At 47.6% G+C, this 15,741-nt stretch overlaps 1 protein-coding gene across 8 annotated transcripts in view; it reads left to right on the top strand.

The window, feature by feature from the left end:
- Positions 1-15,741, top strand: part of ppfia1 (PTPRF interacting protein alpha 1) — a 37,016-nt gene that overhangs the window by 12,338 nt on the left and 8,937 nt on the right. For 5 of the 8 annotated variants that reach the window (XM_062470681.1, XM_062470680.1, XM_062470679.1 and 2 more), the window contains 15 exons: positions 347-481; positions 730-813; positions 933-1,064; positions 1,759-1,821; positions 1,909-1,988; positions 2,113-2,263; positions 3,254-3,477; positions 3,624-3,873; positions 7,666-7,695; positions 8,283-8,407; positions 8,734-8,903; positions 12,008-12,101; positions 13,852-13,933; positions 14,051-14,251; positions 15,090-15,152. In XM_062470681.1, coding sequence (XP_062326665.1) covers positions 347-481; positions 730-813; positions 933-1,064; positions 1,759-1,821; positions 1,909-1,988; positions 2,113-2,263; positions 3,254-3,477; positions 3,624-3,873; positions 7,666-7,695; positions 8,283-8,407; positions 8,734-8,903; positions 12,008-12,101; positions 13,852-13,933; positions 14,051-14,251; positions 15,090-15,152 — 1,884 coding nt within the window. The remainder of the gene's footprint in view (positions 1-346; positions 482-729; positions 814-932; positions 1,065-1,758; positions 1,822-1,908; positions 1,989-2,112; positions 2,264-3,253; positions 3,478-3,623; positions 3,874-7,665; positions 7,696-8,282; positions 8,408-8,733; positions 8,904-12,007; positions 12,102-13,851; positions 13,934-14,050; positions 14,252-15,089; positions 15,153-15,741) is intronic. The other 3 variants (XM_062470682.1, XM_062470683.1, XM_062470678.1) reach the window with 2 other exon arrangements.

The following is a 15,741-nucleotide window of genomic DNA, read 5'->3' as shown; positions in this document are numbered from 1 at the left end:
CAAACTATTTCTCTGCTCATCAACACTACGAATGGTAACAAATAAATTGTAAAAAGATAGACTGTGTTAAGTTATTTTTTATCTGGAAAATAAGCCCCTTCAGGGCGAAACAAAACCCCTCCGCCTCGCGTCGGGGTGCTGTTCGCCCTGTCGGGGCTTATTTTCCCAATAATGACCGGCGTTCTATACATTATCCCTTACTTGGGGTAGTGTTGGGTACATGGTGTCAGGTTTTCATGGTTGGGTTGAACCACAGCTTTGTTCGGGTTTTATGGTGGTGTTAGTGTTACATGGTTGTGTTAGGGGTTGCTAGGGTTACAGGGATGATCTGTGGTTGTGTTTGCAGACAGAGGAGAGGAACAGGCTCCTGCAGGAGCGGCTGGAGCAGGCGGAGCAGAAGCTGCAGCAGACCTTACAGAAGGCCGAGACGCTCCCCGAGGTGGAGGCGGAGTTAGCTCAGCGCGTGGCCGCCCTCAGCAAGGTCAGCTGCTCCCCCATCCTGCTAGCCCCTCCCCTATCCTGCTAGCCCCTCCCCCATCCTGCTAGCCCCTCCCCATCCTGCTAGCCCCTCCCACAGCCTGCTAGCCCCTCCCTCATCCTGCTAGCCTGCTAGGAGACACTTTTCTAGATCTACACCCATCCCCCTGGGAACAGATACCTGTGGGTCGGTATGAACAGATACCTGTTGAACATTATGAAGTGACCTGGGCTCATCTTCTCTGTGTGCAGGCAGAGGAGCGCCATGGCAACGTGGAGGAGGGCTTGAGGCAGCTGGAGGCTCAGCTGGAGGAGAAGAACCAGGAGCTTCTCAGGGTGAGAACCCATGTTAGAACCCTGACACATGGTTATCACTTTTGTGGTTATCATGGTAATCTATCAGTGTTGTGATGTTATCATGGTAATCTATCAGTGTTGTGATGTTTGTCCGGCAGGCGCGGCAGCGGGAGAAGATGAACGAGGAGCACAACAAGCGTCTGTCGGAGACGGTGGACAAGCTGCTGTCAGAGTCCAATGAGCGTCTGCAACTCCACCTGAAGGAGAGGATGTCTGCCCTGGAGGACAAGGTGGGACAGTGTTCATAATAACTATCAACATCGTAATCACGTATTCACTTAGCAGACGCACAGGGCAGGGATTCTAACCTGTGACTCTTTGATCTTCAGTCAAAGTCTTGATGCTCTGAGCTGAACCTGTTTTTGTCTTGTTTACATTTATGCATTTAGCAGACGCTTTTATCCAAAGCGTCTTCCAAGAGAGAGTTTTACAAAAGTGCATAGGTCACTGATCATAACAACGAGATAGACCCAAACATTGCAGGTAGCCAAACATGAAGCACACATTGTGAAAACCAAATAAGTCCCAAAGGGAAGAACAATAAGAGCATGTAGTTAGACAAGTTACAATTAAACAGCAAGAACCACAAAAGTGTAAGAGTGTACCTGTGGAAAAAAGCAAGCAACAATAATATATTTCACGGCGAGTACAATAATTTTAAGACAGTTACAACAAACCAACAAAAGCAACATGTCTCTCAATAAGAGACATTGTGATTCTGGAGGAAACTAACATCAGGTCCAGCCAATCATTCCTAAGTGCCAGTGTACTCCAGGAACAAGTGTGTCTTGAGCCTTTTCTTGAAGGTGGGGAGACAGTCAGTGTCCCTGATGGAGGTGGGGAGGTGATTCCTTGTTCTCTGTATCTGTATGTCATGTTACAAGTTTTTCAAGCTAACTTTCTTCTCCCTCTCTGCTGCTGCAGAACGCGCTCATACGAGACCTGGAGCATACCAAGAAGCTGATTGAGGAGGCCCATCATGAGAAGGTCAGCAACTTGACAAGCAGTGTGTTCGGAAGACTTCTGAAACAATTCCTTAATTGGCTAACAACCCCCCCCCCCCCCACCCCGCAGGAGCAACTTCTGATTCAGATTGAGACCATGCGGACGGAAAGTGATCAGGGCAGGAGCAGAAGTAACTCACTGCTACACGGGTATGATCCTCCACACCTGTTATTTCTGTAGTAGTTCCACACCTGTTATTACTGTAGTAGTTCCATTGTCTCTGATTGGCTTTGCATCTCTCTGACTGTAGTGTCTTCCCTCCTGTGTTTCCAGCCGGTCTGTCATGAGCAGCACCCCAGACTTCAGGTTCCCTGTGTCGGCCTCTTCCGTGCTGGACAGCCACTCAGACATGTACAGCAGTGCGCTGGTGCTGCGCCGGCCGCAGAAGGGACGCGTCACAGCGCTCAGAGATGAGCCTTCCAAGGTGGGACGCCTCCACCAACATCAACATCTGTCTGGACGTGTGTGTGTTTGTGTGTTGTGCTTGTGGGCCTGTGTCTTGGGTGTTATGTTACAAGCATGATGGCATGACGTTGTCACAATCATAAAACTGAAGGTGAGCGTGTTTGTGGGACACCTGGAGTGAGTGTAATCATTGAGAGAAAGTTGTGTTTATATGTGCTTTGTTGTCCACTGTACAGTAGATCATCACTTGGAGAAGTAATATAGAGCATTTTCCTAAGGAGATCTTATGATTTATACCAAACCACTTTTACAATTGGAATCAGATTTGAATATTTTTGTGTCTCTTTCCCTTCTGCTTCCGGTGTGGTCAGCAGCGACAAGTAAGTTAGTGTGACAGTGGTGATGAGGATGAGTGATAATGGCTGTTAAGTGTGACAGTGGTGTTGAGTGATAATGGCTGTCATCAATGAAAAGACTTCCCTCCATGTTGGATACCATTTTATTCTGCCTTCTTTCATCCCATTTATTCTCTTCAACTTTGTATACTCCCTCCACTCAGTGTTTCTTGATCTTAGTAATTCTCCCTCTTCTCTTTCTAACCCTCTTCTCCCTTCCTCCTCTCCTCCATTCTCTTTCCACCCGTTCTGTTTCTTTTCCCCCTATTTTCAACCTCTAATCCTGTCCTCCTCATCTCTTCTCCTCATCTCTCCTCCTCTTCATCTCTACTCCTCGTCTCTCCTCCTCCTCATCTCTCCTCCTCCTCATCTCTACTCTTCATCTCTCCTCTTAATTTCTCCTCCTCCTAATCATCTCCCCTCCTCTTCATCTGTCCTCCTCCTCCTGATCTCCCCTCCTCTTCATCTCTCCTCCTCATCTCTCCATCTCCCCTCCTCTTCATCTCTCCTCCTCATCTCTCCATCTCCCCTCCTCTTCATCTCTCATCCTCCTCCTGATCTCCCCTCCTCCTCATCTCTTCTCCTCCTCATCTCTCCATCTCCCCTCTCCTCAGGTCCAAACTCTGAACGAGCAGGAGTGGGAGCGGCTGCAGCAAGCCAACGTGCTGGCCAACGTGGCTCACGCTTTTGAGAATGACATGGATGTGTCTGACCTGGAGGACGACCGTGAGACCATCTTCAGCTCAGTGGACCTGCTGTCTCCCTCGGGCCAGGCCGATGCCCAGACACTCGCGCTCATGCTGCAGGAACAGCTGGATGCCATCAACAACGAGATCAGGTACGGTGCTATAGCTAACTCTACTCATATAGACTCGGTGTAGTAGAGGTCAGGGTAGAGCAAACCATTCTACTCATGTAGACTCAGTGTAGCTGTGGTCAGGGTCGGGGTACAGCTAACCAATCTCCTCTCTTCTCCCGTGGCAGGATGATCCAGGAGGAGAAGGACAGCACCACGATGCGCACGGAGGAGATAGAGAGCCGCGTGGGCAGTGGGGACAGCCTGGGGGACAGCCTGGGGGGGCGCTTCCGCTCCCTGGGCTCCATCCCCCCGTCCCTGGGTGGAGGAGAGGGCTCCTCCCTGGGGGGGTCGCCCCCGGGCTCCGGCCACTCCACCCCCCGTAGGTTCCCTCGCAGCCCCAACCGAGAGGTTGACCGCATGGGGGTCATGACCCTGGTGAGGACCGCTGTCGCCACTACAGACTCCTGTCATTGTCTTTTTCTTCGTTTTTCTGATCTCTCCAGCAAAACACTCTCATGCTGTTTTCTGTCACTTAAGCTGCCTCTTCTCATCAAAATGTATTGAATTTAAAAGACCTCATTTTAAGCATCAGTTATTTTTCTTTAATATCCCAAAGTGGTCGGGTGGGAGAATCAACTCATGTTCCTCAGTTTGATTCAGTTGATTAACCTCAAATTATACTGTTAGTGGCTACTAATGCTAATTATAATATATATATATATATAAATTCTTTTTTTGGTTTAGGCTTTTTAGTTTTTGTGGAATTACTGTTGCTGCTGATGTGTACATGAGCGTGTTTGAGATGCCTAGCCAGTCAGTTGAGGCTTGTGTGTCTGTGTCTCTAGCCAGTCAGTTGAGGCTTGTGTGTCTGTGTCTCTAGCCAGTCAGTTGAGGCTTGTGTGTCTGTGTCTCTAGCCAGTCAGTTGAGGCTTGTGTGTCTGTGTCTCTAGCCAGTCAGTTGAGGCTTGTGTGTCTGTGTCTCTAGCCAGTCAGTTGAGGCTTGTGTATCTGTGTCTCTAGCCAGTCAGTTGAGGCTTGTGTGTCTGTGTCTCTAGCCAGTCAGCTGAGGCTTGTCTGTCTGTGTCTCTAGCCAGTCAGCTGAGGCTTGTGTGTCTGTGTCTCTAGCCAGTCAGTTGAGGCTTGTGTGTCTGTGTCTCTAGCCAGTCAGCTGAGGCTTGTGTGTCTGTGTCTCTAGCCAGTCAGTTGAGGCTTGTGTGTCTGTGTCTCTAGCCAGTCAGCTGAGGCTTGTGTGTCTGTGTCTCTAGCCAGTCAGCTGAGGCTTGTGTGTCTGTGTCTCTAGCCAGTCAGCTGAGGCTTGTGTGTCTGTGTCTCTAGCCAGTCAGCTGAGGCTTGTGTGTCTGTGTCTCTAGCCAGTCAGCTGAGGCTTGTGTGTCTGTGTCTCTAGCCAGTCAGCTGAGGCTTGTGTGTCTGTGTCTCTAGCCAGTCAGCTGAGGCTTGTGTGTCTGTGTCTCTAGCCAGTCAGCTGAGGCTTGTGTGTCTGTGTCTCTAGCCAGTCAGCTGAGGCTTGTGTGTCTGTGTCTCTAGCCAGTCAGCTGAGGCTTGTGTGTCTGTGTCTCTAGCCAGTCAGCTGAGGCTTGTGTGTCTGTGTCTCTAGCCAGTCAGCTGAGGCTTGTGTGTCTGTGTCTCTAGCCAGTCAGCTGAGGCTTGTGTGTCTGTGTCTCTAGCCAGTCAGCTGAGGCTTGTGTGTCTGTGTCTCTAGCCAGTCAGCTGAGGCTTGTGTGTCTGTGTCTCTAGCCAGTCAGCTGAGGCTTGTGTGTCTGTGTCTCTAGCCAGTCAGCTGAGGCTTGTGTGTCTGTGTCTCTAGCCAGTCAGCTGAGGCTTGTGTGTCTGTGTCTCTAGCCAGTCAGCTGAGGCTTGTGTGTCTGTGTCTCTAGCCAGTCAGCTGAGGCTTGTGTGTCTGTGTCTCTAGCCAGTCAGCTGAGGCTTGTGTGTGTCTCTAACAGTGTCCCTCTGTAGCACTACTGCTACAACCCTTATATCTCCCTGTCCAACCAGACGCTAGCTTACCTCCCCTTCCCCACAGTGAGGGTTAGCAGCCGTGCCCATAGCTATGCGCCCTGCTTCATCCAGGTACCCCTGTTCCTGGTGCCCCTCCCTGGTGGGTGCAGTCTGGTGGAATATGGTTAGGGGTTAGTCTGTTGTGGGATCAAGTTCTCACCTCTGTTTGGTCCCAAATTATGTTCATATTAGGTCCAGAAGGCTTTCACACTGCCTGCTCTACCAATGCACATGTATTTGTACTACCATAACCCTAACCCTAACCAATGGGTAACAAATGTCACCCTTTTTGGGCAGATTTTTTACAGTATCAAGGATTTCATGAAAGATGGACAGAATGGTGTCTGGGCTGTATTATTTAACCCTGTTTTATTATGGGATTGTGGTTTTAGTTATCAACCCTGACTTTGACACCAATTGAACATGTTTTAAAAAAGAAAAAAAGAAGCAATTTTAAAGATGGCAGTCCTAGACTCTTCTAGCTGCATAACTGAGACTATAAATACATCAAGGGACTTCCTGTGTTGGACTGCATCCACTCAAGGGCTGTGACTTCCTGAGGGCTGTGACTTCCTGAGGGCTGTGACTTCCTGAGGGCTATGGCTTCCTGAGGGCTGTGACTTCCTGAGGGCTGTGACTTCCTGAGGGCTGTGACTTCCTGAGGGCTGTGACTTCCTGAGGGCTGTGACTTCCTGAGGGCTATGGCTTCCTGAGGGCTGTGACTTCCTGATGGCTGTGACTTCCTGAGGGCTATGGCTTCCTGAGGGCTGTGACTTCCTGAGGGCTGTGACTTCCTGAGGGCTGTGACTTCCTGAGGGCTATGGCTTCCTGAGGGCTGTGACTTCCTGAGGGCTGTGACTTCCTGAGGGCTGTGACTTCCTGAGGGCTGTGACTTCCTGAGGGCTGTGACTTCCTGAGGGCTATGGCTTCCTGAGGGCTGTGACTTCCTGATGGCTGTGACTTCCTGAGGGCTGTGACTTCCTGAGGGCTGTGACTTCCTGAGGGCTGTGACGTCCTGAGGGCTGTGACGTCCTGCGGGCTGTGACGTCCTGAGGGCTGTGACTTCCTGAGGGCTGTGACTTCCTGAGGGCTGTGACTTCCTGAGGGCTGTGACTTCCTGAGGGCTGTGACTTCCTGTGTTGGTCTGCACCCACTTAAGGGCTGTGACTTCCTGAGGGCTGTGACTTCCTGTGGGATGTGACTTCCTGAGGGCTGTGACTTCCTGAGGGCTGTGACTTCCTGAGGGCTGTGACTTCCTGAGGGCTGTGACTTCCTGTGGGATGTGACTTCCTGTGGGATGTGACTTCCTGAGGGCTGTGACTTCCTGAGGGCTGTGACTTCCTGAGGGATGTGACTTCCTGAGGGCTGTGACTTCCTGTGTTGGACTGCACCCACTTAAGGGCTGTGACTTCCTGAGGGCTGTGACTTCCTGAGGGCTGTGACTTCCTGAGGGCTGTGACTTCCTGAGGGCTGTGACTTCCTGAGGGCTGTGACTTCCTGAGGACTGTGACTTCCTGAGGGCTGTGACTTCCTGAGGGCTGTGACTTCCTGTGGGATGTGACTTCCTGTCGGATGTGACTTCCTGTGGGATGTGACTTCCTGAGGGATGTGACGTTCTGAGGGATGTGACGTCCTGAGGGATGTGACGTCCTGAGGGATGTGACTTCCTGAGGGATGTGACTTCCTGAGGGCTGTGACTTCCTGAAGGCTGTGACTTCCTGAGGGCTGTGACTTCCTGAGGGCTGTGACTTCCTGAGGGCTGTGACTTCCTGAGGGATGTGACTTCCTGAGGGCTGTGACTTCCTGTGGGATGTGACTTCCTGTCGGATGTGACTTCCTGAGGGATGTGACTTCCTGAGGGCTGTGACTTCCTGAGGGATGTGACTTCCTGTGGGATGTGACTTCCTGTGGGCTGTGACTTCCTGAGGGCTGTGACTTCCTGAGGGATGTGACTTCCTGTGTTGGACTGCACCACTCCCCTTTGCAGTGGTTTTATACATTTCCTATCCTGGACCTTGAGTGTGTTTTCCCATTCTCTGTCTGGTTTTAGTTGCTTCAACAGGGTTTGGGACATGCTCATGATTGATGTTGTTTGGGAGTGAATATTGTGTGTGCATGTGTATTGCGTGTGTGTGAGTATTGGGTGTTTGAGCTGGTGATGTTGGTAATCACTAATGTTCTGCTTTGTCTTCTGCTGCCATGCTTCAGCCTAGTGACCTGCGCAAGCATCGCAGGAAGGTAATCTAGATCTCCTGCCCTCTGGCTGTTTCCTCACTGACGCCTCTAACCCCCACATCCCTAAACCCCACGTCCCTAACCCCCACGTCCCTAATCCCCACGCCCCTAAACCCCACGCCCCTAACCTCCACGCCCCTAACCCCCACGCCCCTAACCCCCACGTCCCTAATCCCCACGCCCCTAAACCCCACGCCCCTAACCCCCACGCCCCTAACCCCCACGCCCCTAACCCCCACGCCTCTAACCCCCACGCCACTAAACCCCACGCCACTAAACCCCACGCCCCTAAACCCCACGCCCCTAAACCCCATGCCCCTAACCCCCACGCCCCTTTCAGCTGGATTTAACATCCAATATTATTTAACTGAAATCCCCATTAACCAAGTGCAGATTCTTATAAAGATGATGTGTGTCTGAATTGTTCCCACATTTGGTGCATAAATAAATGTTATTCTGGGTGATGAATACTGGGGTTCCTCAGCTCCCAGTAAACAGGAAGGGCCAGATTAACTGTTTTCCCTAAAAACGTTATTTTGTCCCACGGTACTTTTTCATTGTCGATCCTTAAAATGTTGTTTCGCCCTCAGTCTGCCCAGGACGACAAGGCCACCATCAGGTGTGAAACCTCCCCACCCAGCACCCCGCGCTCCATGCACCTGCGGAAGGGCGCCGGCTACACCTCCAGCCACGAGGACATCCGGGACATCCATGGGTACTACCTTCACACTGTAATCCCTAGCAACGACCGTCACACTGATAAAGGGCCACACATAATGATGAGATTGAAGCCTACTCAGTCTCCTGCTATTCATAACACTTAACGTTACAGCATGCTCTTCTGTAGCTGAGCCAGCCTCTGATCTGTAAGCATCATGTTTGGGCCAAGCACCCTCTGATCTGTAAGCATCATGTTTGGGCCAAGCACCCTCTGATCTGTAAGCATCATGTTTGGGCCAAGCACCCAGGCTGGCTGGCAGCCTGGCTCCACAGCTCTGGGCTGGACAAGTGTGGCTGACCTTGCTCTCTCCTGGTCCTCAGGATGAGCCTGCAGGACGGGCAGGGCAGCAACCCCAGCAGCAGCAGCAGCAGCCAGGACTCCCTCAACAAGGCCGCCAAGAAGAAAAGTATCAAGTCTTCCATAGGACGTCTGTTTGGCAAGAAAGAGAAGGGTCGAGCAGGCTTCCCAGGCAAGGAGCCCAGCAACCAAGGTTGGTCTGTTCTCTTGTTCCCTGTCCTGATGCAGCTGGGAGTGAGGGGGCTGTGTAAGTGTGTAATATCCAACAACAACTGTTTGTTAGACCTGGGGTTACCAGCACCCCTCTCTCATAAATGTACAGTTAAATAAGTATTATTTGTTCAAGATTTTGAACAAAACAAAAAGGTTTTCTAAGACTGTATAAAGAGAAAATGAGCAGGGGTCTCATTTATAAACGTTGCGTACGCACAAAACGGGGCTGAAAATGTACGCCACTTCCCACGCAAAGGTTGTGATTTATAAAAAACTAACGCAAACTCTGACCCATCCGTACGCCTACGCATATTTTGGAAACTGTGGGAATTGGCGACGCAGATGACCGTACTGTAGTCAGACTGCAGAAAGTAAATGTGGGAAGAACGATTACTCGTAATATTTCTATAGGCTATTTTGTTTTCCTCACACACGTTTATTTCACTCCATTTCATCATTATCATGAAGATTAAATTCAGCAATGTTATTTGCGCTTGTACTGAGTGATAATTGTTCCATAAACACCTTGTACAATCCAACTCTAATTTTAAATCAAAATTCAGCGCTGTCTCACCATCAGATTGTCCATTACGGGAGTGCAGGAGCGGGAGATTCCCCGACTGCATGGAATACAGGATAACATAACCTACCTTTACATAACTGCGCAGTGTAGCCTATAACTAAATATATTTGGGTGTGCTTTGCCTTTGGCAAGGGCACAACCTTTGTTCTCTCACATATATATTATTATTTTTATTATTCTTTTTGCCCCCCTAAAACTCAGTCAATATTTGGCCTACATAGACAACCTAGGTGTCAAAAGTTTCGTCTTGGTACCGATTGAGTTGCTTGTATTGGGATTTACGTTCCGTTGCATGGTTTAGGCTTAGGTTAAGTTTTTGTGGCGAAAAGTGAAGCTAACGGTGGCTAATTTGCTAGCCACAGTCACTGACGTTACTAACGTCACTACGTCACTAACGTCACGAAAACTCGCGTGACTACCTCTAGCAGAACATTAGTTTAGCAGCTCGTTAACTTCTGGGAGATAGCTAAGCTAACTACTTTACTGCAAGGCAGCTGCAGAAACGCCACAAGCAAAGAGGCCAGGGTGATAACTATTTACTAATTTTACTTTGTGATATGACACACAATTGTGATGTGTAATGTACAATATAAGCTGATATTATTAAGGAAGTACATCTACTTTCGGAAACAGTAGTTTACTATTTCACTGAAGTATTAGCATCATGACATTAGCCTCTGTTGCCCGGGCAACACATAACAGTGGTCTATGATGCATCTGTTTTCAATCGTTAAAATAAACATTCCTCACAAATACGTTTTCGTTGTAGGATTTATTATGACATTAGATTACAAGTAAACGATTTGTGGGTGAAATTATCATTACCTGTCGTTTCAAACCAGTGTAGCTCACTGCAACGCTGTAGCCTACGCGAGACACTACAAAAACATCTACACAGCTGTTTAGAAAGTCAAACGGCAACAGAACATGTTCGGCACTCCCCTTACTTAAATCAAAAGTCTATCTAACTACTAACCTGAACTTCATTGCCACAGCCTAAACGTTGTCCATCTGTTCATGAAAATAATTAATTTCAGCCTAAACCGTACAACGGAACGTTAAATCCAATTCAACCAACGCAATCGCTACCAAGACGAACACAGCAGTAGTCTAGTACTGTACTGTAGTAGTACAATTTACCGGGGCAGCTTCTCCACACAGGGCTATATCGCACTTGGCGTTGTTACTGACAATGATCGCTACCAGTGAGCTTTTTATGAATGAGCGATTTTCCACTAAATAAATGTCAAGCTTATTTACGTTTTGGGGGGCATATTTTCAGTTAGCAGATGGTACTGTTTGAATCGCGATTCCATCTTCTACTGCCGGGTAACGTCGTAGAATAATCTTCAAAGGGGGTTCTTTATTAATGAATGAATGCAATGAGTAGGCTAAATGCCTGAAAATATCATGAGAAGGGAAAAACTTAAAATGACGTTTAAGTCATAGAGATTAGGTCAATTTTTAGACCGGTCTGCCATATTTATTCGTTTTGATTCAACGATGAGGCTGCCTCTTGCAGGGGAAATGAGAAGACATCTATTTCATTCTACACTTCACTCGTATTTTCAGTTGTAAATGAGCAGCAAAAAAGAAGCTTTTAAATCTATGTAATCTTTATAAATAATAAGTATGCATTTTTATATAAAATATACAGAAATATCAGTTGTAAAAATGTCATTCAAAAACGGACCCCTGTGCAACCGACGAAAGCAAGCACACTCTACAATTTCCCCAGAAATTGTACCCTCTCTAGTTCTTTAATACTGTGCATTTATCATCATATGTCAAAAACTGGAAATACTGCCGTAAAGTTCCCGTGCAATTGCTACACTACCTTCCTCGTTATCAGTCCAAACTGTAATACTGTTCATTACAAAACCGGCATGAAGAAACGTGTGTTTACGGATACGCTTTTGTTTTCAAATTGTTACCTCGCATTGTTTTATTTATTTATTGGTGATCCCGCTGCTGTGGCCTCATGTGTTTGTTCGCTCCTCCACCTCGCCTACAAGTAGTTCAATGTCAGTGTCTGAGAAGTTGCGCCTTTTCGTTATTTTCCCTCCTGACGCCATGATTCAACGTAACGTAACGTAAGAACAATCACATGCCAGGGCAATTAATATACTGGATTAGCATTCATGAGGTGCTTTGCATTGACCGTTTTTGGTTAAAAAAAAGGGGCGTGTTCAGGGTGGTGCCCCTGGTCCTGGTCCTTTTTGGATGGGGGGTAAAATGCTGATTCACGTAGGCACACTTGTGGGTAGTCTGTGATTTATAAAGGGAACATTGCTTACAGGTGTGCGTACGCATGGTTTTATAAATCGGATATGTTTTTGGCGTACGCCATTTTAGGCTTTTGGGCGTACGTACACTTTTAGTAAGAAACTTATGCACAGTTTTATAAATGAGACCCCAGGTCTAGTCAGGGACAGTAGTGAACAGGTCTAGTCAGGGGGACAGTAGTGAACAGTCTTATAGTTTGGTTTCTGTCACCGCAGCTGGTACCCCCGAGTCTGAGAGCGGTGCCAAGGACGGGCTGGGTATGGGGACCCTGGGAGGCCCAGCGGAGAAGAACAGGAGGCTGCAGAAGAAGTAGGTATTTCCTGTCATAGATGAAGATGAGGAGGACATCATGTTGCTGGGGGAAGTCAGAAAACAGGGACAACAACTCTAATGGAGTAATCCCCATGATTGTTTTGATTGACGGGACTTAATTTCTTTGGTATAGCATCATTCAATCTGCTGTTAAGTGCTCACTCTTACTAATGGCTAACCGTATTTGCTGTTGTTAAGTAATTAATTTAAGTTAGCTAAATATACATTTAGAAAAAGGAAAAGGAAACCCTTTAGATCTAGGAACTGTTGGACACACAGCCTGAAATCTTGTTTTCGCTTTATTGTGCACAATGTCTCCCTGTTGTATCAGTCCATTTCACACCCAGTGGATAGAAGTATTAATCTCTCCACCCGTTCGTCTACAAAGATTATTGATGGGGGGGGAGAAAAAAACATAAAAAAATGGCTTTCACATGAATAAAGGAATGCCATATCACTTGCGATTAGGGTTAGACCACTTACATTTGCTTCAGCTCACTTTTATTTTGTTAATCCCCCCCTTTTTATTTCATCCCTTCTCATTTCATCTTTAGTCCAAAGACTGGGTAAGTCATGCTGGTTTTGCTTCATGTTGCCCTTGCTCTCATGATCTCTGAAGCAGACATTCTTCCTGCCTGATGCATTTTCCAATAAGATCTCTAACAGGAATGTGCCTGCCTTTTTATGCTGCCATTAAACTTTCCTGGGGGTTCTCTTCTGTAAACTGGAGTGGGACTGCTGCAGTCAGCTCATTTCAGGACACACCCTTCTGTAAACTGGAGTAGGACTGCTGCAGTCAGCTCATTTCAGGACACACCCTTCTGTAAACTGGAGTGGGACTGCTGCAGTCAGCTCATTTCAGGACACATCCTTCTGTAAACTGGAGTGGGACTGCTGCAGTCAGCTCATTTCAGGACACATCCTTCTGTAAACTGGAGTGGGACTGCTGCAGTCAGCTCATTTCAGGACACACCCTTCTGTAAACTGGAGTAGGACTGCTGCAGTCAGCTCATTTCAGGACACACCCTTCTGTAAACTGGAGTAGGACTGCTGCAGTCAGTTCATTTCAGGACACATCCTTGTGGGAAGTGGCTACAACTTCCTGACACTGACCGGGCACTTCAAATGGGGAGGTTCTCCATGAGATCTTGCTACCGGGTAGTTCAAATGGGGAGGTTCTCCATGAGATCTTGCTACTGGGTACTTCAAATGGGGAGGTTCTCCATGAGATCTTGCTACTGGGTACTTCAAATGGGGAGGTTCTCCATGAGATCTTGCTCAGGAAGTTCAAAGTCTCATGTCCTTAAATCCTCCTCAAGCCTTAGCAGGTAATAGACCTTGAGGGGTAGACTGTAACTCCGTGGGTCTGATCCTGTTATTCCATGATGCCACCTAGATTTCTCATTGCTGCTGGAATAATAAAAAGCAGGCCACTTGATGACAATCTTTCAAGTACTGTACCAAGGCAAACATGTCATCAAATTCAAAACAGATTTTACAGGGAAGTCCTACTCCAGTTTTGTCTCAATGACTCAAAGGATGAACATCTATTCCACCCTGTTTTGGCTCCTTCTTTGTTGCTCCCTCTCTCTTCGCTGTGTGCCGGGACTGGATGCTGGTTTGCTGGATGACTGCTGGATGACTGGTTGGCTGTTTTACTGTGTGTGTGTGTGTGTGTGTGTATGTATATATATATATATATATATATATATATACATGACCCAGGTGGATGCTGGTTGTGTTGCAGGCATGAGTTGCTGGAGGAGGCTCGCAGACTGGGCCTGCCCTTCGCCCAGTGGGACGGCCCCACTGTGGTGGTCTGGCTGGAGGTGAGACTGACGCCAGCTTACAAAAAAGGCCACACATAAAATGTTTTTGGTTGATGTCACCAGATGCTTTCCTTTTCACCCCTTCAGTAGTTTGTTCTCTCTCCCCACCCTTCCCAGCTGTGGGTGGGCATGCCTGCCTGGTACGTGGCGGCGTGCCGGGCCAATGTGAAGAGTGGCGCCATCATGTCTGCGCTGTCGGACACGGAGATCCAGAGAGAGATCGGCATCAGCAACCCATTGCACCGTCTCAAGCTGCGTCTGGCCATCCAGGAGATCATGTCCCTCACCAGCCCCTCCGCACCACCCACATCTAGAACGGTACTGGACTAGCACTATCTCAGACCCAAACACCCTTGGGCTTTTAAAATATATTTCTTCCCCATTTATATATAATATCCTTCAGTTTGACTTCCTCATTACTAACCCTAACCCACCTTACACATTTGATTGTTGCTAAACTCTATTTAAATAAGATAATTTAACCCAGTGCTTCTGAACCCAGTGCTTCAAATTGAATTGATGCTTTTAATTAGACATTTCAGTTGCAAACACAAAAACATTGCCATTTCCATTGCCATTACAAATGTAAATTTGCAACTCATAAGATACTTAATGTAAACACCATAATTACAAAAATATTTCAGTACATGGTACAGTGCATCTGGAGAGTATTCACAGTGCTTCCCTTTTTCCACATTATGTTACAGCCATATTCCAAAATTGATTAAATAGATTTTTCTCCCCTCAAATTCTACTCACAAAACCCCAGAAATAGATGTTTCTGGCCTAAATCCTGAACTCCCTGCACATCAATGACACACACAACTGATATGAAGTCTTACAATGTACCATACGATGTAGCTAGGGAGCTATCTAGCTACCCCAATTACAAATTTAGATGACCTTAAGCTAGATGAAGGAATGTGAAACCTATTAAGTCTTTTACATTTAAAAGTTTTAGGCCCCTAAAAAAAAAAAAGAGACTGAACTTTTTTTTTGTTCAGTCTCGTGGCCACCAGGTATAGCTCCACGTAACACAGTTTGAGAACCACTCATTTCACCGGATAAATCTCTTTGAACACCTTTTAATTTTCTTTCACTTCGATCCGCTTCCTGTCCCCCTCATGCTTCACTCTGCACCCGTTCACATGATCAGTCCACTGGGAACATTTGGGTGACGCATGAAGAGATGGAGTGCCTGGCGGCCACGCCCCCTACGGTTAGTCTGTGGATCTTACTGGTGTGGTCTCTGTAGACTCCCTCCCTGGTGTGGTCTCTGTAGACTCCCTCCCTGGTGTGGTCTCTGTAGACTCCCTCCCTGGTGTGGTCTCTGTAGACTCCCTCCCTGGTGTGGTCTCTGTAGACTCCCTCCCTGGTGGTGTAGATTGTAGACTGCCTCCCCCCCCCCTCCTTGGTGGTGTAGACTGTAGACTGCCCCCCCCCTGGTGGTAGTCTAGTGTTGTAGTATTGTCATCTTTTGTACTGGAAATCTATTTCTGGTATTACTGGTATGCTATTGCTTCTATTACTGGTAATCTAGTTTCTATACTAGAGGTGTTGAGACCAGTGAAGGGAATTTTGTTCAAACCACTGGGAAAAGTGCAGTTTCGGCATACAGGAGACTACTGTGGTAGCCATTGTAACAGCATAACTTCTTAATCACCCATTTCCATGTAGATGTTTTCCTCTCAGGCTTATCAGCTCTGAGAATGTAAACAAGCCTCGACCCACAGTAACCATGTGAGGTGATTCAGCTCTGAGAATGTAAATGGTGTAAACAAGCCTCGACCCACAGTAACCATGTGAGG

Source organism: Osmerus eperlanus, chromosome 10 (assembly GCF_963692335.1).
Source record: "Osmerus eperlanus chromosome 10, fOsmEpe2.1, whole genome shotgun sequence".
Taxonomy (NCBI): Eukaryota; Metazoa; Chordata; class Actinopteri; order Osmeriformes; family Osmeridae; genus Osmerus; species Osmerus eperlanus.
This window is presented reverse-complemented; position numbering and strand designations above follow the sequence as displayed.